Below are 23,589 nucleotides of genomic sequence, written 5' to 3'. Positions count from 1 at the left end.
GATCTCAGCTCACTGCAACCTCTGCCTCCCAGGTTCAAGCAATTCTCCTGCCTCAGCCTCCCAAGTAGCTGGGACTACAGGCATGCATCATCATGCCCAGCTAATTTTGTATTTTTAATAGAGATGACGTTTCTCCGTGTTGGTCAGGCTGGTCTCGAACTTCCAACCTCAACTGATCTGCCCACCTTGGCCTCCCAAAGTGCTGGGATTACAGGCGTGAGCTGCCATGCCCAGCTGATAATTTTAAAAGTTTGTGGCAGGTTAATTTTAAAAATCTATTTTAAAATATTAGTCTGTATGTTATCCCTTTTTATTGTTTATATATAATTTCATTATCTATTTCGTATATCAGCTTAGCAGCATATATATATAAGGTATATGTAAATAAATATATTCAAGGGTGTATTCAAAAATTTTTACTGATTAGGAATATGATCAAAATATTTAGAGGCTAATGGCACAGAAAACACTGTCAAAAAACTTGGCTGTGAAGGGAAGGGAAGAAACAGGCTCATATCTCTGAGGTGATAAAGATCAAAGATTTTTTTTCCTCACAAAAGGGACAGATCTCAGCATGTCACATATTGAAGGGATAAAGCCCAAAGAAGAGACTGAAGAACTAGAAGAGGAGTTCAATGCTCAAATAAGGCCTCAAGAGGCAGAAGAAAAAGGTGTGGGCATGTTAACCTTGGGCAGGGAGAGAGCCACTTAATTTCCTGATATTGGCAGAAAACAGGAAAGAACAGGTACATTTTATAGTACATTTATAGGTAGGGATGGGGAATTAAGGGTTTAAGAACGATCCTGCTTGACAGTTTCCAATTAGCCTCTTAAGAGGTCAGCAAGATCATCTATCTATCCATCCCTTCATCCAATTAATATTTATTAAGCATTTACTAAGTATAACTGTTCTAGGTGTTGGGTATATAATGGCAGACAAGACAGACACAATCTTCACTCTTTTCAAGCATACAATTTTTTTTTTTTTTTTTTTTTTTTTTTTACGGAGTCTTGCTCTGTCTCCCAGGCTGGAGTGCACTGGCCCCATCTCAGCTCACTACAATCTCAGCCCCCTAGGTTCAAGCGATTCTCCTGTCTCAGCCTCCTGAGTAACTGGGACTACAGGTGGCCGCCACCACACCCATTTAATTTTTGTATTTTTTGTAGACACGCAATTTCACCATGTTGGCCAGGCCTGCCTCGAACTCATGACCTCAGGCGATCCACCCACCTTGGCCTTCCAAAGTGCTGGGATTACATACAATTTAATGAAGGAGAGAAACAATAAACAAGTGGAAAAATAAAAGATGAAGATTATTTCAGTTAGTGATAAGTATCATGAAAAAAATAAAGCAGATGATAAGGTAGTGACAAGATATGTGTGTATGTGGTGGCAGGGGGCTGGGAGGGGGGTCGTAATCTAAATTAGGCAATTATGGAAGGCCTAATTGAAGAAGTGACATTTGAGCTAAGTTCTCAGTGTCAAGAAGGACTCAGCCTCTTAAAGATCTGGGAAAAGGATTTCAGGCAGTAGACAGAGAAAGTGTAAAGGCCCTAATAAGGAATCTGTGTCTAAGGAAGAGAAAGAAGAGCAGAGTAGCTTGAATACAGTCATGCAGATTGTGGAATGGTAGGCTCCTGGAGGCAAGGGAAGTGGCTCCTTGCCATGCAAATGTGTTGCTTGATAACAGAAACACGGATGCTGTCGAGGCAGAGAGTTCTCAAGGTGAAGGCCAATGCCTCAGATCCAATTCCACGGATTCATCCAATACGACACAACCAGAGATGGTTTCCTTCATTCAGAAGTTACTGGCATATTGCCATGATAACAGCATTCTGCCCAATTTATTAGGCAGAGACTCTGACACTTTAGCATGATATTCTGCCCTGAAGTCTTGTGGAAAGGGCTGAGATTTAATCCAGATGTCAGGCTTCAATGGTCATGCTAAGATGTATTTGAAGGCTTTAAGCTCTCTCATAATCTCACAACCCCTACCCCATGTTGCCAGGCCACCCCAAATATCCATAAATAAAAACTAAGTAAAAACATGTTATCTTCTAAGGATAAGGGGGTGCCGAAGGCCTTTAGAGAGTTGCAAAGGTTTGGCAGAATCATACACATAGAATGAAAGCGGGAACTGACCAGGGGAAACAGATTTTCTACATGAGACTGCATATCATAAACACATGTACAGTGATAAAAATTTTTTTTCTCTTAATCCTTAAGACAGAGAAAAGTCATGAAAAGACTTAAAGTAGAAATCTGCTTTTTGAAAAACACCTCTGTGTGCGGTGGAGAAGATGGAGCCATCTGTCAGGTTAGGTAAAACTTTCCCTTAGGGCTCAGCAGCCTATGGAGAAAGAAGGTGGGTTGATCAGATCTAGGGTTGAGTGCTTTAAGACTGGCAGGACACGGTAATGGAGTGGAGTAGGTTGAAATGATGAACAAATGTTTTAGAATAGAGACGGAAGAAAGGAAATCTACAAGAGGACTCACAGATAGGAGAAAAAGGAATCATCAGAGGACTAGAGGTCTGGAAAAGGCCAGGACAGGTATCATTTGAGCAAGGAAGACTTTCTTATCATGACAAACCATAGTGACGATGCCCTTTGAATTCTATTAGCAATTATTATTTGAATAATTTACTGGGAGACTACTCAAAAAATATCTGTGATATCTCTCTATTCTTGTCTTGAATTGTTATTTAGCTTTTCATAACATTTACGTCTTTTCTCCTTATAAAAAAAATAAAGCAGATGATAAGACAGTGACAAGATATGTGTGTGCGGGGGAGGGGGGTCTTAATCTAAACTGGACAGTAAGGGAATTTAGTCTCCATGTTCCTCCAGGTATGCATTGTGAAGTCTCTAAGAACAGTGCTCAGCTATAGTTCAGAAAACATCTGTTCACCTAGATGACTGTCATTTACAGAGAGTCAGCTTAAAGAGTTAAGAGCTTTATGCTAACAACAAAACCAACGCAAACCCCTTCTCGATCTCTCCAAAGTAAATTCTCCTTTTCTGTACAACTATATAAGCTTATTCATGTCTAATACAGCACTCATCAAAACAACTCTACTTATTTACTTACAAATCTGTCTTATCTATTGATTAGCGAGTCATGGAGAACAGAGACTGTGCTGTGTTCATTTTTGTTACTCAACATAGTGCCTAACAAATAGTAGTGCTTAATTAATAAACAGAAATGAAATCACTCAATTTTCAAACATGTATTAAAAGTCTGCCTTGTGTAATTAGAAGACTGAGTATTGTTAAAATATTAATACAACCCAAAGAATTCTATAGGTTCAATGCAATCCTTATGAAAATCCCCATGACATTCTTTTGAGAAACAGAAAAACCCACCTTAAAATTCATATGGAATCTCAAAGGACTCTGAATAGCCAAAATAATCTTGAAAAAGAACAAAGCTGGAGAACTCACACTTACTCATTTCAAAACTTACTATAAAGCTACAGTAACCAAAACAGTGTATTACTGGCCTGAAGCCATACAGACAAATGAAATAGAACAGAGAGCTCAGAAATAAGCTCTCACATACATATATATTCAAAGGTTTGGTAGAATCATACATACAGGATGAAAGGGGGAACTAACCAAGAGAAACAGATTTTCCACGAGACTACATATCATAAATACTTGCACAATGATCCCCCACCAATCCTGCTGCCAAAAAGTTTTCTCTTAATCCTTAAGACAAAGAAGAGCCAAAACAAGATTTAAAGCAGACATTTGCTTTTGAAAAACACCTCTGTGTGCAGTGGAGAAGATGGAGCCATCTTAATGAATAAATGAAAAGAGTTATGGAGATGGATGGTGGTGATGGTTGCACATTAAATAGAACCACCAAATTGTACACTTAAAAGATGGCAAATTTTAAAACTGTATTTTACCACTATAAAAAAAAAAACTGAAAGAAAAAAAAGACTGCTATGTTTAAGACATTATATTTAGCATTGTAATAAGCTGTTATTAGGCATTGTATTGCCTATACTGTCCCCTTCAATATGTGAGACAAAATGAATTAGTCTAAACAAAGAAACAGTAACAAAAAGCTTTAGAAATACCAGTGTACTCAGTGAGTAAAAGAAAGCGAGATTGAGAGCCTAAAATAAATTAAATCAGATCTGATCTTTCCCTCTTCTCATCAGCATATAGGCCATCCTGATTTCTTCCCTTCTCTCCAAAATAAAATAAAACCACAACGACATGCCAACTTTTTTGGGCTAAGTATTTCTGCATAAGCTTGTTGATTATGGACTGGAGTGCTGAAAACACTTTCAGGCATACAGAGATGAACAGAATTAGGATGTCCTTCAATAGAGCAAAAAAGGTGGATCATACCAACAACCTACCTGTTACCATTAAGTATGGACAAAAAGGAAATGAAAGAGAATAGATTTAAAAACCATCTAAAATGTTGATTAGTGGAAATCAAGGTCAAGGTCTGCTATCTTTGCGTGCTAACTCATTTCATCTCTATGTCCATGACCTCTTGACTTCTCTGAAAAAATGGCACTGTCTTACAAAGACAGAAAAAGCTGCCAGGCTGTTTTTTTTTTCAAACTTACTTTTCTCCAAAAGCACCTTTATAGGCTCCTAACGTGCATATATCATAGGACTTATCTGGCTTCAGAAGCATTTGGATTAAAAGAAAGAAGATTTCTTTACATGATCACAGGATAAACATAGGCATAGTTCCTAAACAGCATATCAAAATCAACAAACAACTATTAAAGAAATATTTAAAACAGTAAATATTCTAAAAGCCAGTATGTTTATCATGATACTAATAGAAGTAGCACATCAGTGACACAGTGGCAGTGGTGGCGGCAGCAGCAGCAAGTGCCATTTACTGGTTGTTTTCTCGTTGCCAGGGAAGAGGCGCTTTATGAACCTCTCATTTAATCATCATCACAACTCTTTGGGTTTGATGATAATGCAGAACCATACACTATACTACCCAGGGTTACCTATTTCATTAAACTTTTCTTTAAAGCAAATCAAAGTGTCCAAAAAAAAGTAAAAACAAACTTAGAAAGTAACTTTTAAAAATGGAATTTGAGATGTTACTTTGAAATCCTTTAGAAAAATTTTTATGCTTAAAACACACACACACAGAAAAATTGTTTTCAGGGTCACTACAGAAGCTTCCTAAAATAGCACTTGGAGGTTAGTGCCATTTTCATTGTATTTAAATGGATTAGCCTACAGTCATTACTGCTCAAAATGATAATAATCACTCTAATTCTGATTAAAGGAACATGCAAGGCCATTCCAGATAAACTGTTAAGTCAGCAGCAACCTCAATCTCCCAGGAAAGTCTTTGAGAAATACTCATAGATCCTGTCTGTGGCTCTAGGGATACTCCTTATTTGCAGTGAAGCTGATATCAAAGTAACTTTTACGATAAAAGAAAATTTAAAGAAAAAAGCAAGCATCACTAAGGAAAATAAATCTGACTTTTAAAAAAAACTTTATTTTAAAAACCTCTATTATACAGTTTTGCTCTCTTTCAACAAATACCGGGTGCTGCGTCAAGATATTAAATTCATTACTCAGAAAAATCTTTGGCAATGTATTTGTGACTAGTATAGCAATTTTGGTCAAAGTGCTTTTCTTTCACATCCTTGTACGATTGTTTAACTTGTGATATCTGACTTCTTAAAAAAAAAAATCAATTTACGCCAGGTGTGGTGGCTCACGCCTGTAATCCCAGCACTTTGGGAGGCCGAGGCGGGCAGATCACGAGGTCAGGAGATCGAGACCATCCTGGCTAACACAGTGAAACCTCGTCTCTACTAAAAATACAAAAATATCAGCCGGGCGTGGTGGCGGGCGCCTGTAGTCCCAGCCACTCGGGAAGCTGAGGCAGGAGAATGGCGTGGACCCGGGAGGCAGAGCTTGCCGTGAGCCGAGATCGCGCCACTGCACTCCAGCCTGGGTGACAAAGTGAGACCCTGTCTCAAAAAAAAAAAAAAAAAATCAACTTACTCTTGGGCTTATAAGACCATTTTCTTTTACTTTTAGGGTCCAAATTTCTAGTGTCTCTTAATTACGAAAAAAAATTACAGTGGGTCAAAATGCTTAATAAAATCTTGTTAGGATATGATTTATTGTAGTTAATCTGATTTTTTTAAAGGTACTGTTTTAAGAAAACTAAAGGAATGTTTGATTTGTAGCTACAGAAAAAAATTACACTTTTAATCAAGAAGAAAACAGTTTTTTGACAGGCTGCAGGGCAGGGAGTACGCTGAGATAACCTACCAGCAAATTCAGTACAATATCAAATAATAAGTTGCTGATCATAACTAAAATAATATGGATTTGATTGAAAAATAACAATTAAGCATATGCTTCATTTTACACTCTGGCTGTGTTTCTATAGTTTTATTTAAGCCATATTTTGGAAAACTGAATATTTTAAGCGTTCAAAAAGGAATTTCTACTACTAAGAATAACCCTACGTTAAATGTAGAGTTAATGCCAAAGTAATTTGCTTGCAGATATGAGTTTATTTGAATTGTTTAAAATGCCATTTGTATTCATGTATAATAAAGCACCATGAGTAGTATCATGATGATGTCAGAACTCTTGTTGTTACAAATCTGATCCAGAATGGAAAGAGAACTGGAAAAATGCATTAATTCTTATTCAGTTGTTCTCAGAGTATGATAAATTTTTACAGCAGTCCATTAACAGTTCTAATGGACAAGTCGCAAAATTTGAACTATTTTATTTATTTGAGACAGGGTCTCACTTTGTCACCCAGGCTGGAGTGCAGTGGCGGAATCTCGGCTCACGGCAACCTTCGCCTTCTAAGGTTCAAGAGATTCTCCCACCTCAGCCTCCCAAGTAGCGGGGACTACAGACATGTGCCACCACACCCAGCTAATTTTTGTATTTTTAGTAGAGACAGAGTTTTGCCATGTTGCCCAGGCTGAGCTCAAGTGATATGCCCGCTTCAGTCTCCCAAAGTGCTAGTGTTACAGGCATGAGCCACGGCACACAGCTGAACTATTTTATATATTTTATTTATTTTTAAAATTAATTAATTTATTTTTTGAGATGCAGTCTCACTCTGTTGCCTAGGCTGGAATGCAGTGGTGCGACCTTGGTTCACTGCAACCTCCAACTCCCAGGTTCAGCGTTTCTCCTGTCTCAGCCTCCTGAGTAGCTGGGATTACTGGCATGTGCCACCATGCCCAGCTACTTTTTTTGTATTTTTGGTAGAGACAGGGTTTCACCATGTTGTCCAGGCTGGTCTCGAACTCCTGACCTCAAGTGATCCACCAGCCTCGGCCTCCCAAAGTGCTGGGATTACAGGCATGAGCCACCATGCCCGGCCTATTCTATGTATTTTAATACTAGACACTATGCCCTAATTCTTTCAAGTTTTTTTAAAAAATAAAACTATCGTTGCCAAAATATATACTTTTTGGTAAGTATTCTTCAAATGAAATTAGTCAGAGTACTGGTTAAGTGCAGTAATTAAAAGCAGGGTTTAAATCCCAGTTCTTCCACTTGTTAGGGCTGTATAATCTCAGAGAAATTGCTTGATCTTTCTATGCATCAGTTTCCTCATATTGAAAGGGAAAAATTACAGAATCTACCTATAGTTGGCATGGTGATTAAAAGAAGTTAATCTTTATAAAGCACTTAGCACAATGCCACAGGGTATGTGTTCAATAACTGTGTACTATTACTGTTGTTCTGGATAAAACCAAGAACAGCAACTATCTGTGGCATTTGCAACAAATGCCAAATTCTCTTCTCCTGTTGAACCTCAATGTAACAAAGTGAAAGGGGGCAGAATAAAAATTTCTCACCAGGGCACAGTAATGATTTCCATGATCATGATTTCTGACCTACCAGTTACCTGATTTACTGCAGTATTTTCACTTCCTTGTGCTTATAACAATTGAAATTAGATGCACAAAACCAACAAGAACTGATGACGTCCTTCATTGCGATGTCAATACAGAGCTTACCCACCTGTGTAGCTCTTCTGTTTTGTCTTCAGTTGGACCTACGATTAGTAAACAATGACGAAGGACAGCTGCCATTACACGGAACTGATGAGAATCACTCTATGGCAAATAAAAAAGAGGAGAGGAAAAATTGGGGGTTGAATGCCTTAACAGTGGGGTCTGCTACTTTACTACATCTCTTGCCCACCCCAAACAATCATTCTTATACCATACATTGTAGATGGCAGAATATCCTAGGAAGAATTCCTGAGGCAATACTAAGTAAACAGTCACTATCTCATATGAACAACCATAACCACTTCCAGAAATGCTGACCTAGCCACTCTGGTTTACCTTCTTAAGATTCCACTAGAGATTTTTTTTCATTTCCAAAAAGCCTAAATTCGTTTGTTGTATGGTGCACTGTTCCAGTTTACTAATCATTATAAAAGTTCCAACAGATGTGATGCTACCAGGTTATTTCAGAGACTGGTTGTACATCCTTAATAAAAATGTCTCATCTCAACTTTCAAAGCAATAAATCCACCAACTTCATTTTAATCAATCTTAATATCCTAATTCCCCCAGAACTACCAGCAAGTAATGAAAAACAAGTGATCTCCAATGTTTACTCATTGGCAGTGGTATTAAAGAGACACAGGCAGTTAGAGCGAAGAAGGCAAACAGTAGGAAATAAACTAAGCCCTGAATAATCATTTGGTTTACTTCTTCATTTTTAGTGAGATCTTGATTACACTTTCTTTAATTATCTGCATCGAAGTCATTATCTTTCTTCTTCCAGATTTTAAATAATTAAGAAGACATATGAAATTAGAGATAATTGTGATAGAGAGCCTGGATACGCCATATTTCAGGCAGACTCCAACTACCTCAAAAACTACTAAAAAATTATAAAACTACTTTTTTTTTTTTTTTTTTTTGAGACGGAGTTTTACTCTTGTCGCCCAGGCTGGAGTGCAATGGTGTGATCTCAGCTCACCACAACCTCTGCCTCCTGGATTCAAGCGATTCTCCTGCTCAGCCTCCTGAGTGGCTGGGATTACAGGTGCCCGCCACCATACCCGGCGAATTTTTTTTTTTTTTTGTATTTTTAGTAGAGACAGGGTTCTTTCACCATGTTGGCCAGGCTGGTCTTCAACTCCTGACCACAGGTGATCCACACGCCTCAACCTCCCAGTGTGCTGGGATTACAGGTGTGAGCCACCGCGGCTGGCCAAAACTTCTTAATACATCATTGATTTCAAGTCCATGTGAAGTGATATATTTTCATAAGTTATACACATATATCTTATATTCATATATAGAACTCACATAACCCTTCTAGGAAGATGTCTCTCATAAAATCTAGCAAGCAATTAGGGCACACTTTCACAACTCATAATGTGGACAATAATATTTTAAACATAACATCATCATGTATAGAGTTGGATGAGAAGAGGGCCTCAGTGGCCTAATGGAAATAAAGGCACTGCATTTGGGGTCAGGAGTCTAGGTTGTCACTTCAGACAAGTCATATAGTTTCTCCAAGCCTCAGTTTCCCCACATGAATCTCCAAATACTGGAGGGTTCTGTCAGGGTTACAAAGGATTAAAGAAAATGATAAGCATGAAAGTGCTTTAATACTTTCAATAAAACATTTGAAGGTTGGGGGAAGGATAACAGAGGAAGGGAACAAAAGGCAAGACTGATAAGAGCTGAAACAAATGATAAATCATTGTAGGGGGAAAGGGGAAAAACAAAGAGGGACTACTGGAATGACAGACTCTAAGACTGGCAGGGTTGGAATGAATGTTGTCCCATTCACTATCCATCTCAAACGGCTGAATTAAAATTCTCTCATGTTAAATAGCCATGTGAAATGCATTCATTACTTAACTCTTGATAAGATCATATTTCCCTTGGTTTTAAAAATTAACTAGGGATTACACTTCCTTTTATATTATATTTTCCTTTATTTTAGACAATAATCTATTTTCATGCTGATGTTGACAGGCTTTCGTAAATCTATCCATTTTGGTCTTTCCATTATTTGCAGCTGCAAAGCAAAATTCTACTTTTTACCCTAGTTCTACCTTTTCCAGTTTTGATAACATCAGCTCCCAAGTTGTATCCTATGTCTACAATGTCCTCTTTTACTCTAAATCCACTAAATTAGCTCTATTTCTCTACTCAAAACGACTACTAAAATCCCTGTATTGTTTGCCTCTGCTGTGCATCACTGGTTCCTTTGCGCACTCCAGGTCTCAGCTAAAGTATCTTCTCTGAGATGACTATTTTTTCTCTCATGAAATCATAATTCGTAATTTCACATTTGTTTACTTGCATATACTTTGTTTCCTCCACTAATCTATTACCTTAATGAGGAAAGAGGGTGTGTGTTTAATAGGTCATCAATAAATTTTAATGTAAAGTATACTATACAAACAGAAACGTGCACAAATCATAAGTGTAGAGCTAAATTTTGACAAAATAAGCACACCCATACAACCAATATAAAAATCATGCAATGCCAAGATTAAGAATTTCAGAATTCTTTCCATACCCCCTTCAAATGACCATCTCCTGTCCCTCACAGGTAATTCTAACTTGTTAATGTCACACACAGGTAGTTTGGTTGTTACTGAACTTTATACGTATAGAATCATAAAATACAGACTCTTGTGTTGGTTTGTGAGATTCATTCACATTACTCTGTGTAGTTGCAGTCTGTTCTTTGTCCTTGTTTGAGAGCAGTGCTATCTGAAGTATGTTTGTGTTCCACTGCTGCTCCTCACCCTGTTCATCACTGGTCTGCAACACCAGGAGTACAGACGGTATATGTGAACATTTAGAAACTTTTGAGCAGTTTGGCATTGTGTGTAATATTGTATTACACAAGAGTTTCATTCTGACAGATTTTTGGAGAAAAAAATCTGGTCCTTCACCTACAGATAGGTTAAGAAAGCACTACTATATGGTATTCCAACATATGAATATGTCACAATTTACTTATCTGCTCTACTCCTGATTGACACTTGGATTGTTTCCAGCTTGGGGCTATCTTGAAAAGCGTTGTTGTGAACATAATTTTTACATGTCATTTGATATCTACAGGTATACACCCTAGAGAGGAGATGCTGAGTCACAGGTTATATCCATATGTCAAGCTTTACAAGGTACTGCTAAGTGTTTCCAAATACTTAACACCAATTTATACCCCACCAGTTGCTCTACGGGGGCACCAATCAATACTTGTTAGAGTCAGCCTTTTTAATTTTAGTCATTCTCAGGGATGTGTAGTGATTTCTTGTAGTATGCATTTTTCTGGTGACTAATAAAGTTGGACACCTTTTCGTATGTTTATTACTCATTGAGATATCTCTTTTGTGAAGTTCCTGTTCAAGTCCTTTGCTTATTTTTCTATTGGGGTGTCTGATTTTTATTTTTACGGATTTGTAGGACTTTTTAATGTATTCTGAAGAGAGTCATTGCACATATCCTCCTCCTGGTGTCTTGCCTTTTTGCTTCTTTTGATGAATTCACTTTAATGAAAATCGATTTGTCATTTCTTTCCTTTATGGTTTGATCCTTATTTTGTCCTGTTTTAGAAATCTTTGCTTATTTAAGAAATGTTTGATTTCTATGAGATAAAGTCATGAAGACACTCTTCAGTGAGCTTTATTATTTACCTTGTATATTTAGGTCTCTTATCCATCTCAAATTAATTTTTTGTATATGGTATAAGATAGGGATTCGAATTCATTTTTTCCACGTGGCCATACAATTGATAAAGCCCCGTTTATTAAAAAGCCCATTCTTTCACTACTTTACTTCAAAGTTACCTGTAAGTCAGTTGACTGTATCGACTCTATTTATTCTATTCCATTAGTTTATGTCTCAATAAATATTTGTTGGATAAATGCTATCATTTAAGAAGTCTTAACAAAGTAAACACTATTTTCTACTGTTGGTTATTCTACTGTGTGACTTTCCGCAAGTAATTGAAACTCTCTGATCTTCACTGTCATTTGTCAAATGGGGTTAATGCTCCTGTCTCACAAAGATGCCAGTAATGAAATGCAATTGCTTTTCATAAAACATTATATAAACATAGCTTATACAACTGTTTATTAATTGCTTCCTGATTTAGTTTTGATATTTTCAGGGCATCAATATTCTCTCCTCCTGAAATGATACCACCTTCAAAGGCTGAGAGAGAAAAGAAGTCCGTAAGGATGAAGGGCAAATGAAGAGAAAGAGAGCAAGCAGGCTTGGTTATGATAGTGAAAATCAAAATGAGGTAACATTAAAACGGAGAAAAAAACTCAGGAAATTCTTTGGGATCTCTTTATATAGCTTTCACATCTTAATTACAGATTCCACTACTGCATATTTCCTTCAAAGTCTCTAAAATAATCATGGAACTAACCCCTTTTGTGACATTCCTAATTAACTTCTATGGACACTCACTGTTTTATCTCATTCAAATGGTATCCTTTGACTACTCAGATACTTGTACTTCTCTGTGTGCACTGGGTTCTCTGTTTCTAACATGTCTGCTGGTATGTACTTTCTTATTACGTTGCACTGATACCTTGGAAGCACAGGAGAAGGGAATGTGGTCTTCATTCTAGGGATCCCTTACAGTCCCAAGAATAACATGCTCTCTTCCATCAACAGAGATACTTAGAAAAGTGTTAAAGCAGGAGGAGGACCATTTCAATTAACTTTTCTAAAACTGACTTTGTATCCTGCTAAAGAAATCAACTGGCTTTTTAAAACACACTACACTTTTAGGAAAGGGAGACAGAGGCTGATTCTACACGTGGAAATAAGGCTAGCTACATTTCCCACCGAATGGAAAGCAAACTCCAAATTAATCTGCTGATGGCATCAGCAGGCAGGCACGAATTTAACACTGAGGCAAGAATCTAAAATGAACAAATTGCACTAATTTGCTAAACCTCAAGAAAAACCTAGTCATTAATTTTCTATTTTTGGTGAACTGTAAATGAAAGTGGTCATAAAAATAACTAAAACAGTTTAAAACCAAATGTTTGCATTTTCTGTAACTGTAAAGCTGTGAAATAGGCAAAGATTTTAAAAAGTGAAATGTCCAGGGTTTGAAAAGGTATAAACCAACAATATTTTTCTGAAGGTAAATTTGGCAACATATATAAAACACCTTGAAACTTTGAAACCCTCTGGCCCACCAATTTCAGGAACGTATCTACAAAAATTTTATAAGAAAAATCACTAGAATTTAAAACGGCAAGCAACTGCAAACAATCTCTTAATTGTCTTCAAAAGGGAGATTTGTTAAAGGTTGATACATCTTTCCTTAGGAAGGAATACTCCTAAGTATAAAACACTGATATATATATATTTAAAATATTTATCTATTTTTAAACTTCTCTCTTTTTTTTTTTTCCTGAGAGAGAGACACTGTTACCCAGGCGGGAGTGTGGTGGCACAACCATGCAGCCTTAACCTTCTGGGCTCAAGTGATCCTCCCACCTCAGCCTCCCAAGTAGCTAGGACTATAGGCACATGCCACAATGCCTGGATAATTTTTATCTTTTTTTATTTTTTGTAGAGATCAGGTCTCACTATGTTGCCCAGGCTGGTCTCAAAACTCATGGGCTCAAGCCATGCTCCTGCCTCAGCCTCCCAAAGTGCTAGGATTACAGGCCTGAGCCACCACTGCACCTAGCCATATTCTTCATTTTCATAGGCCTCTTTATACTTACAAGTACGTATTATTTCACAAGAAGTTAGAAGGTGGTTGTCAAAAATTTCTTTTGGGTTGCGGAATCCATTTTATCCCCCAAATTAAATCTTAATTACAACCTATATTTAAAGAAAAGCAATAGCAATAGCAATAACAATTGGTGCTCTGTATTTAAAGTGAGGGTGAGGAATCTGGAACACTGTCCAATTGCTCCCAGAGCCCACTGCTAGAAACTTTATGGCTTAAAGAAACACATGTTGAAAACCTACTCTTTTTTTTTTTGTTTTTTTTTTGAGACGGAGTCTTGCTCTGTTGCCCAGGCTGGGGCGCAGTGGTGCGATCTTGGCTCACTGCAAACTCCGCCTCCCGGGTTCACGCCACTCTCCTGCCTCGGCCTCCCAAGTAGCTGGGACTACAGGCGCCCTCCACCACGCCCGGCTAATTTTTTGCATTTTTAGTACAGGTGGGTTTTCACCATGTTAGCCAGAATGGTCTCGATCTCCTGACCTTGTGATCTGCCTGCCTCGGCCTCCCAAAATGCTGGGATTACAAGTGTAAGCCACCACACCCAGCCGAAAACCTACTGTTTATGAACTTTTATTATGAAGAAAAAAGACTAAGATTATTAAATGACTGCATTTTTGTAAAAATGTACATATATATTTATCTACCATACAATTAAGAATAGTTAGAAAGATATACTCCAGCCGGGCACAGTGGCTCACACCTGTAATCCCAGCACTTTGAGGGGCCGATGCGGGCGGATCACTGAAGTCGGTAGTTTGAGACCAGCCTGACCAACATGGAGAAACCCCGTCTCTACTAAAAATACAAAATTAGCCAGGGGTGGTGGCGCATGCCTGTAATCCCAGGTACTCGAGAGGCTGAGGCAGGAAAATAACTTGACCCAGGAGGGAGAGGTTGCGGTGAGCCAAGATTACATCACTGCCCTCCAGCCTGGGCAACAAGAGGGAAACTCCATCTCAAAAAAAAAAAGAAAGATACACACCAAAAGAGGCAAACAGTGCTTGGTGCAGTAGCTTACATCTGTAATCCCAACTACTTGGGAGGCTGAGGTAGGAGGATTGCTTGACGCTACGAGTTCAAGACCAGCCTGAACAACATAGCAAGACCCATGTCTTAAAAGACTAAAACATAGGTCGGGCGTCCTGGCTCACGCCTGTAATCTCAGCACTGTGGGAGGCCGAGGCAGGCGGACCACAAGGTCAGGAGATCGAGACCATCAACACAGTGACACTCCATCTCTACTAAAAATACAAAAAACTTAGGGCGTGGTGGCAGGCACCTGTAGTCCCAGCTACTTGGGAGGCTGAAGCAGGAGAATGGCGTGAACCCGGGAGGCGGAGCTTGCAGTGAGCCGAGATCGTACCACGGCACTCCAGCCCGGGCGAGAGAGCAAGACTCCATCTCAAAAATAAATAAATAAATAAAAAATAATTAGCTGAGTGTGGTGGCCTGCACTTATAGTCCCAGCTACTCGGGAGGACAGCTTGAGCACAAGAGTTTGAGGCTGCAGTGAGCTATGATCACACCACTGCATTCCAGCCTAGGCAACAGACAAGACCCTATTTCTTTAGCTAAAAAAAAAGAGGCCTGGCGCAGTGGCTCACGCCTGTAATCCTAGCACTTTGGGAGGCCGAGGCGGGTGGATCATGAGGTGAGGAGTTCAAGACCAGCCTGGCCAACACGGTAAAACGCCGTCTCAACTAAAAATGCAAAATTAGCCAGGCATGGTGGCGCATGCCTGTAATCCCAGTTACTCTGGAGGCTGAGGCAGGAGAATTGCTTGAACTCGGGAGCCAGAGGTTGCAGTGAGCTAAGATTGTGCCACTGCACTCCAGCCTGGGTGACAGAGCAAGACTGTCTCAAAAAAAAAAAAAAAGAAAGAAAAAAGAATAAAAAAGTGCTTATCTTTTGAGTGGTGAGTTTACAGGGAATTTGTATTTTCTTATTGCTTATATGCCTTTTTCCTCGATATTATACAATGAGCATATATTATTTTCATAAAAAGGAAAATAACGTTTATTTTAAAAGTTGGATTCTTCTGTACCACAAGTTTTCCATATCCTTTTATTTCAGTCACTGTTTTAAAATTCTGGCAATTCTTTAGGGGCTTGCCCAATCGAAGTAAACTGTCTTTTGTCTGACAATCAAGGAGCTATTAAAATCCAGGTAAATGGGCTCTTAGTAGCAAGTTTCTTTGCACTCTGGTGACAGACTTTCTTTATGCCACGTTGTGGGTCCCTCACTAGAAAGTACCCTATGCTTTGGTCTCTGTCTTTCATACACTGTTTAACTTCCACAAAATGTTCATCCCCCAATTTTTTATCCCCCGGTTTTTCAAATGGCTAAGTCGTTCTCTTTTCAGATCTCAGGAGACACCTTCAGAAAATTTTTCTTACTAAGTATTCTCAATCAATGCGCTCTTTCTCTCCTAGCACTTAAGAGAATTTGAATTATATATGTGTTTACTGATTTATTACCTCTCTCACCTAAAAAAACTGAAGTTTCATGAAGGCAAAGACAATGCCTTTTGTTTGCAAAAATATTACACAATGCTCGGCATAATGTCTAGCAATTGACCATAAATATTCACTGACTGACAGACTGATTGGATGAATGAATGACTAAATGTCTGCTAAAAGTTGACTCTGGAAACTCATGAAGACATTCTTATCTAATTGGGTTGGCAAGAATCTTATGTTCAATAGTATTTAAATTTCTGAGCACTTCAGTAATAGCCCAGAGTCACATTAAATGTATATATTTTATGATGGCTATATCAACTGACTCACAACGGGTACTAGGTCAGAGATACCCGCTCCAGGATTACGGATCCTTTTCATGTATCTTTTGGAGATTAAATATTCTATAACACAGAATGAGTATTTGCTACTTCAACATTTTCTAAAGCTTCTTCTAGCTCCGATATTACTTATAACTGAAGTACACTAATGAGGGATAATCTCAATATACTGATATTTATTACCTGTTATCCATTTCATACATATACTGATGTGTACTCACTGAATTTTACACTCTTTTTTGTCAGGAATCTGAACAGTGTGAGCTACTATTTTGGGTATAATTTAAATAACAGGGGGCTCTAACAATGGCAAACCAACAGTCTCAGGAGTTTAAAGTCTCAAATGGAGAACTTAAAAACCCCAAAACAAACAGCGTAAGAAAAATAACCATAGAAGGTACCAAATAAGCATAGAAACATAACATTTTAAATACTTCCAAATATTTGGTTTCAATGCATAAATGGAGCATGTGGGCTTTCCACATCTTTTCTTGCCAAGGCCAAGGAAAAACTGACCATACTACAGTCATCTAGAACAGCTGTTAGGACTGATATTCAAATATTTAGTTTCAAAATACAGACCTATTTGCACTTTAAAACTCAGATGTCTGCATATTCCCACTATAGCACTGCACTGAGATAATCCCTTTAAAGTGGGCTGCTGGCAAAAACAGATCTTTACTCATGGGTGAGAAGTGTTTCAAATGTTAGCCTAAATCTTAAAGTCAATTGTCAAAAAAGACAATTTGCTCTGGCACCAAAATCTCTCTCTCTTTTTACAGCAGGGGCTGAATTTCAAGTTATTTAAAGCTAAAAACAGAGTAAATATGACATGTTATGCTTCTAGAAGGAGGGAAAAAAGTTTATGTCTACTTCACTTAATTTGTTGACTTCCTTAAACTGAGTTTCCTATTTAGCATATTGTTCTTGTAGGTACTCAAATGTAAACTATCAAATCTGCCTCACTTTGGGTTGCTGAAGGGTCCAAGCCACAGTGAAGAAAGATCTTTGTTTAGAAATAAGTCAGGTGGTTTAAAATAACCTTCCCCACACTCTGGCATAATCAGCTTGTTTTCTAGAACTTATATATGAGCACAGATATCTAGTTGTGGTCCTATACCTCTGGTAGTTATCTAACACTATAGAGAACCCCCCTGGAGACTGGGACGATAGGCATACACAGAGCATCTTCTACTCTCCTGAGCAGACACTAATTCTGATTGATCAACTTCAACTGGCTTGATCTGTCTTAACTTTCCTTTAAGATGGCAGCCACTGAAAATGCCTATAGCTTTATCAACCACATTGTTTTGCTTCCCCTCAAATCTTATCATTTAAACCTTATTCCTGAAAGAGGCACTCTTAAAAAGAGACAATAATGCAACTCAGAAAACTATATTTGGCAACTTACAAAATAGTAGTCCATTTTTATACCTATTCTGATAGGTGTTATCACACAAATGGAAAGAATAAGACTTACAATGGTTAAGAAGTACATCCTGGGTAATACAATTGCTTAATGGGAGAAGTGGGAACTTTTTCCATTTCCCAACTTGTATTCTTCTCTTGCAGGAAACTCTAGGGATGCCCCAGACCAATTAAATTTCAGGTAGATAAAAACAGCCTTCTCTGCCTTACCTCTTTATGCACCTTCCAACTGTCTACTGTCACATTGAAGAGAGCTTTGAGGGCCTCAATGGCACAGTCCGTCTCCTGAGGTGAGAGAGGAGGTCCATTATGGTCTATGGCCGATTCATACTCATCGGTCCACTTGATGCTAAAGGCACTTTCCAAGATCTGGGTTAGCAGCGGTAGTCCCTGGAGCTCATAGCGCAATTGTGACCTGATGTCGGTGTGCAAAAGTGACAGAAGGAAGAGCAAGCGCAAGTCAAAGCACTTAATGTCATTGATAAATTTCCGGTCCTTGCACTTTCTCAGGAGATTACAGAGCTTTGCAGCAAGATTAAGTTCCAGGCTGAGCTGCTGTGCCATCTGACTGTTGAACACTATATTACACAGACATTTTAATGACTCCACAATAACTGGGAACTCTGATACTTTCTCCAAAGAATCATCTAACTCATTTAGTTTGGCTAGTCGCAGCAGTATCTGCATATTTTCCTTAGTTGTTACAGGAACTAAAACCTTTTTGTCTCTGGAGAGAATGCGGAGTACTTCCAGGCACGACACTTGACATGTTGTTGGGATGTCCTTTATAAGGACTTTAAATATGCCTTCACAGAGTTTCTGAAAAACAAGAAGAGTATGCAAAAATCATTATTTGGCTCAAATGACTTAACACAGAATGTTTCTCTGCCAATGTATTTAACAACAGTTAAAAATCCAGATAGAAAAGGTTTTTATTATTTTTTAAATCACGGAATGTTACAGACTGAAATATAAGGTCACCATCAGGATGGAAGACAATCAGTTTGAATCATAGCTGTTCCCTTCCCAGAAATAAAGATTAACGCCTCAAGAATTGGTTCCTATTTGTCCAGAGTACAGGCTCTTGCAAAAAGATTTAAAGAAGTATGCATTTCTGCTGAGTTTTAGTTGTGCTATTGCTTCTGAATTTATAGTTCTTTAGCAGCAGTCCCATGTTTCAGAAACCCTAGAACCCCCTTTAGCTAAGATCTAATAATATTTAATCATCAAACAACCCCAGAGAAGAACTTTTGCTGACAAATTGATAAAAAATTATTCCAAGTGTTAGGTTCCAAATACAGTTGAATTAGCATATATTAAGCCTTGAGCCAATTGCAAAAAGGTGACTCCTCCTAGTATACAAACTACAGAAAAAAGTTCCCATTGGGTGGGCAAATTATTAAAAAGCACACATAGCTTGGGAAGCTCAGATTGTGTACAGAATTTTAGCTTTCTTTTGTTCTCTTGCCGTAGGGCACAGATCGTACAAATATATGTAGTAGTTCTGGTTCCAAACCTTGCTATCAATATCTCAAAAACAATTCTAGAATGAACCCAATATCCTTATTTCCTAAAGAGGTTTTTTTTTATACCATTGCCAGATTTAAGGATCACTGACCATTCCCTCAAAATTCAATGTCAGCTTTCTTCTCTACGAACTGCAGGTCTGGGTCTCTCAAGCTTACCCTTACATGTGAGGCAAGCAGCTATAACTACTCCATTGCTGAATGTTTCTGTACTCCCTTATATCTTATAAAAAAACCAACTAGGCCGGGCGCGGTGGCTCAAGCCTGTAATCCCAGCACTTTGGGAGGCCGAGACAGGCGGATCACGAGGTCAGGAGATCGAGACCATCCTGGCTAACATGGTGAAACCCCGTCTCTACTAAAAAATACAAAAAACTAGCCGGGCAAGGTGGCGGGCGCCTGTAGTCCCAGCTACTCGGGAGGCTGAGGCAGGAGAATGGCGTGAACCCGGGAGGCGGAGCTTGCAGTGAGCTGAGATTCCGCCACTGCACTCCAGCCTGGGCGACAGAGCGAGACTCGTCTCAAAAAAAAAAAAAAAAAAAAAAACAAACAACAACAACAACAACAACTACTACTACTACCAATATAAGATTTTACAGAATTTCTATTCATCTATCATCAGACTTAACTCTTTAATAAAAAGAGGCTGCCTGTGGGTCACATTATAATCTTGTCAGAAAACCTAGGCTATGTGCACATAGTCATCAGCTACAAAAATGCCCATGTAAAATGTAGTCATCCCTTGGTATCTGTGTGGGATTGATTCCAGAACCCTCTGCAGATAATAAAATCCACACATACTCAAGTATCTTATATAAAATGGTATAGGAGGATGGGCACAGTGGCTCATGCCTGTAATCCCGGCACTTTGGGAGGCTGAGGAAGGCGGATCACGAGGTCAGGAGATCGAGACCATCTTGCTTAACATGGTGAAACCCTGTCTCTACTAAAAATACAAAAAATTAGCTGGGCATGGTGGCACGTGCCTGTAATCCCAGCTACTCGGGAGGCTGAGGCAGGAGAATCACTTGAACTAGGGAGTCGGAGGTTGCAGTGAGCCAAGATCGTGCCACTGCACTCCAGCCTGGCAACAGAGCGAGACTGTCTCAAAAAAAAAAAAAGGCATAGTATTTGCATATAACCTATGCACTTCTTCCTGTATATGTTCAGTCATCACTAGATTATTTATAATATCTAATACAATGTAAATGCTATGTAAATGGCTGTATTATTTAAGGGATAATGACAGAAAAGTTTGTCTGTACATGTTCAATACAGACACAACTATCCTTTTTTTCCCTGAGTATTTTCAATCTACAATTGATTAAATCCATAGATGCAGACTGCACGATACAGAGGGATGACTGTATTATGTTCTTTAAATAGATGTGGAAAGGAACTTTACCTGATAAGCCAAAAAAAAATTTCATAACATTGTCAATTATATCCCTACCATACCTGATAATTAGAAAGGACTTTCTTTTAATATTTTAATATCATTTTTAAAGTACTTTTTTTGAATGTAGTTTGGGGATAGCAGAAAGTATAATGTGCCCATTATTAAAAGTATACAGAACAGGGAAAATTTTCTCCATATTTAGACCTTTCACATTCAAGACAAAAAAATACATTCTACATACTACTTCATATGTGGTATATTCCTGGGGGTGGAATCAGATCACCTTTGCTTCCACACAATTTCATTCAAGAAGGAAATATCTGCCTTCCTCCTTAAGTTGGGAAACATGTAATAAGGTATTATAAAATATTACATTTGTGAATTCGGAGTTCTACATGTCTAACAGCACACAAATATCTTTCTTCCATTCTAAACTAAAAATAACAGCAACAATAAAAGTAAAAAGAAAACCTATGGGCACTATGGCACTTTTCTTCCTAATAACTTCAGACTCAAGAAAGAAAAACAGCAGAGCCCGAAGACAAATTGGAATAGCCAGGGCTACACATAAACCAAATGGACTGAGAAACTCTGAGACATGAAAGAGATTAAAGATGCCTACAAAATTTTTAGTTAAAAACTGCCTCATCTAAAAGCTTGTAGATCATCTAGCAAGCAAAGACAAGATTTTTTTGCACAGTTTTTAATTACAGTTGTTCTTGAACATACCATTTCTCACTACAGACTTACCTCACATGGTGACTGTTGCACAGTTTTTTGCTATATCTCTTGAAAAGTAATACCACTTTTTGGACAATGACTCTCTTTTTTCAAATTACAATTTTTAGAACCAAAAACATAAAAAACAATGAAAGTGATATTTAATCAACATACTTAATGCTTTACTCAATACAGTAATTTCTATTTAAGGAATATTATCAGGAACAAATAAAAGTGGTTGAATAGGCAGCATTCTTTATAGTTCTTCTATCTGTTGAGTTTGTGTACTACTTCCGTGTTTCAAAGGTGCTCTTGTATTTCCCCTTTATTTTGCCCTATCAGTACTTTTCTGTGCTGTAACTATTTAAGTTGATTTTACTCTTCCTAACACATGCTCTGCTCTCCTCAAACACCTTTCATACCTCCCTGCTGCCCACAGAATGTTGTTGAAATGGGCCTAGTTTCCCCTTTCCTACTGTTGTCTGATACACACAACGCAAACACACACTGTTTCTTCTTCAGATGTTCCAAACTGACCCCCAGTCCCTGACCATGATACATCCTGAGTCTTTCCTCCACTGTTCCTTCAGCATGGTATGCCCTGCCACCACATCTACCCCTCAAGGATTGCCAAAAACTTTTTAGTAGTTTGCTCCTGAACTGAAATCCTATAGTGGACTTTAACAGTGGTTCTCAAACTTCATCATGCATCATAATCACCTAAAGGACTTTTAAAAAACAGACAGTTGCACCTCATCCCTCGAGTTTCTGATTCAGTAGGTCTGGGATGAGGGTCCAGAAATGGGACTTTTAACAATTCCTAGTTGATGCTACTGCTGGTCCAGAATCCACAATGTGAGGACCACTGAACTATGATTAACAATGGACTGACACAATTTGGACGTTAGGGTCAAGGGTTAACTGAGAATACCTGACCAGATGAACACAGAAACGCAGGCAGACTTGAAAGCCATTAGCACATTACCTTGACTTCTCCTTCGCTGCCATGTGCTCAAGATGTGTAAGGGCAGCAGGGACAGGAATGAGATGTCATTTTCTATTGTCACATCACTTTTCTGAACTAAAATGTGAAAAACTGCCAAAGGTGGGAGGCACATTACTTGTTTAAGGTCACTGATCCTGGGCTTGAAATTTGTTCAATCTACCATGGACTCTAAAACCAAATCAGTGTGGTAATTAAGAGCAGAAGTTCTGAATTTAAATTGTTTATATTCAAATCTTGGCTCTTCTTCTGAACAATTGTGGCCTTGGCAAGTTACTTGTCTCTGGACCTCATTTACTGCAAGAATTAAATGAGATCATGCATGTACAACAAATAGGGCAGTGCCTGGCAAGTGATAAATGTTCAGTACAGGTTATCTGTTACACGTTATTATCAGGTAAAATGTCAAAGTCCTCAGTTTGGCACTTTAGATCTGCTAACCTGCTCTGAGTTTTCTTTCATACTATTCTTATCAAATTTTCCTCTTTAGTTATATTCCTTTCCAAATTATCTCATATTGAGCTTTTTTGCTTTGTTACAGCCTCCCTCTACACATCAGTCCTTTTCCTTTTCTATTTGTTTTAGCAATTCTCGAAGACTAAGCTTAAAACCCATTTTCAACATAAAAATTTCCCTAATCACTTCAGACCTCAACATTCTTCCTTTCTAAGGGATACTTAAATCACAAATCTGTAGCAATCATTTGGTGCTTAGCACATCCATCCTGTTAGTTTTCTTTTTATGAGTTTGCCTCAACTACTAAAAATTCTCTGAAGGTGGAAGGGACATCTTTTTCACAAGAGAAGAAAATGTATTATGGTGGCTTTTAAATCAAAGACCTGAGTTTAATACCTGGGTTTGCCACTGTGTGACTTTTTTTTTTTAACCAGCTGTATGATTTAGACACTTCTTAGTCTCAGTTTCCCATTTTTAAAAAATGGGAGGCCAGGCATGGTGGCTCACA

At 38.3% G+C, this 23,589-nt stretch overlaps 1 protein-coding gene across 4 annotated transcripts in view; it reads right to left on the bottom strand.

Moving 5' to 3' along the window:
• Positions 1-23,589, bottom strand: part of RIC8B (RIC8 guanine nucleotide exchange factor B) — a 122,506-nt gene that overhangs the window by 60,277 nt on the left and 38,640 nt on the right. For all 4 annotated transcript variants that reach the window (XM_011975525.1, XM_011975523.1, XM_011975524.1 and 1 more), the window contains 2 exons: positions 18,188-18,796; positions 8,017-8,111 (listed from right to left, as the gene is read on the bottom strand). In XM_011975525.1, coding sequence (XP_011830915.1) covers positions 8,017-8,111; positions 18,188-18,796 — 704 coding nt within the window. The remainder of the gene's footprint in view (positions 1-8,016; positions 8,112-18,187; positions 18,797-23,589) is intronic.

This window comes from Mandrillus leucophaeus, unplaced genomic scaffold (assembly GCF_000951045.1).
Source record: "Mandrillus leucophaeus isolate KB7577 unplaced genomic scaffold, Mleu.le_1.0 Scaffold157, whole genome shotgun sequence".
Taxonomy (NCBI): Eukaryota; Metazoa; Chordata; class Mammalia; order Primates; family Cercopithecidae; genus Mandrillus; species Mandrillus leucophaeus.
This window is presented reverse-complemented; position numbering and strand designations above follow the sequence as displayed.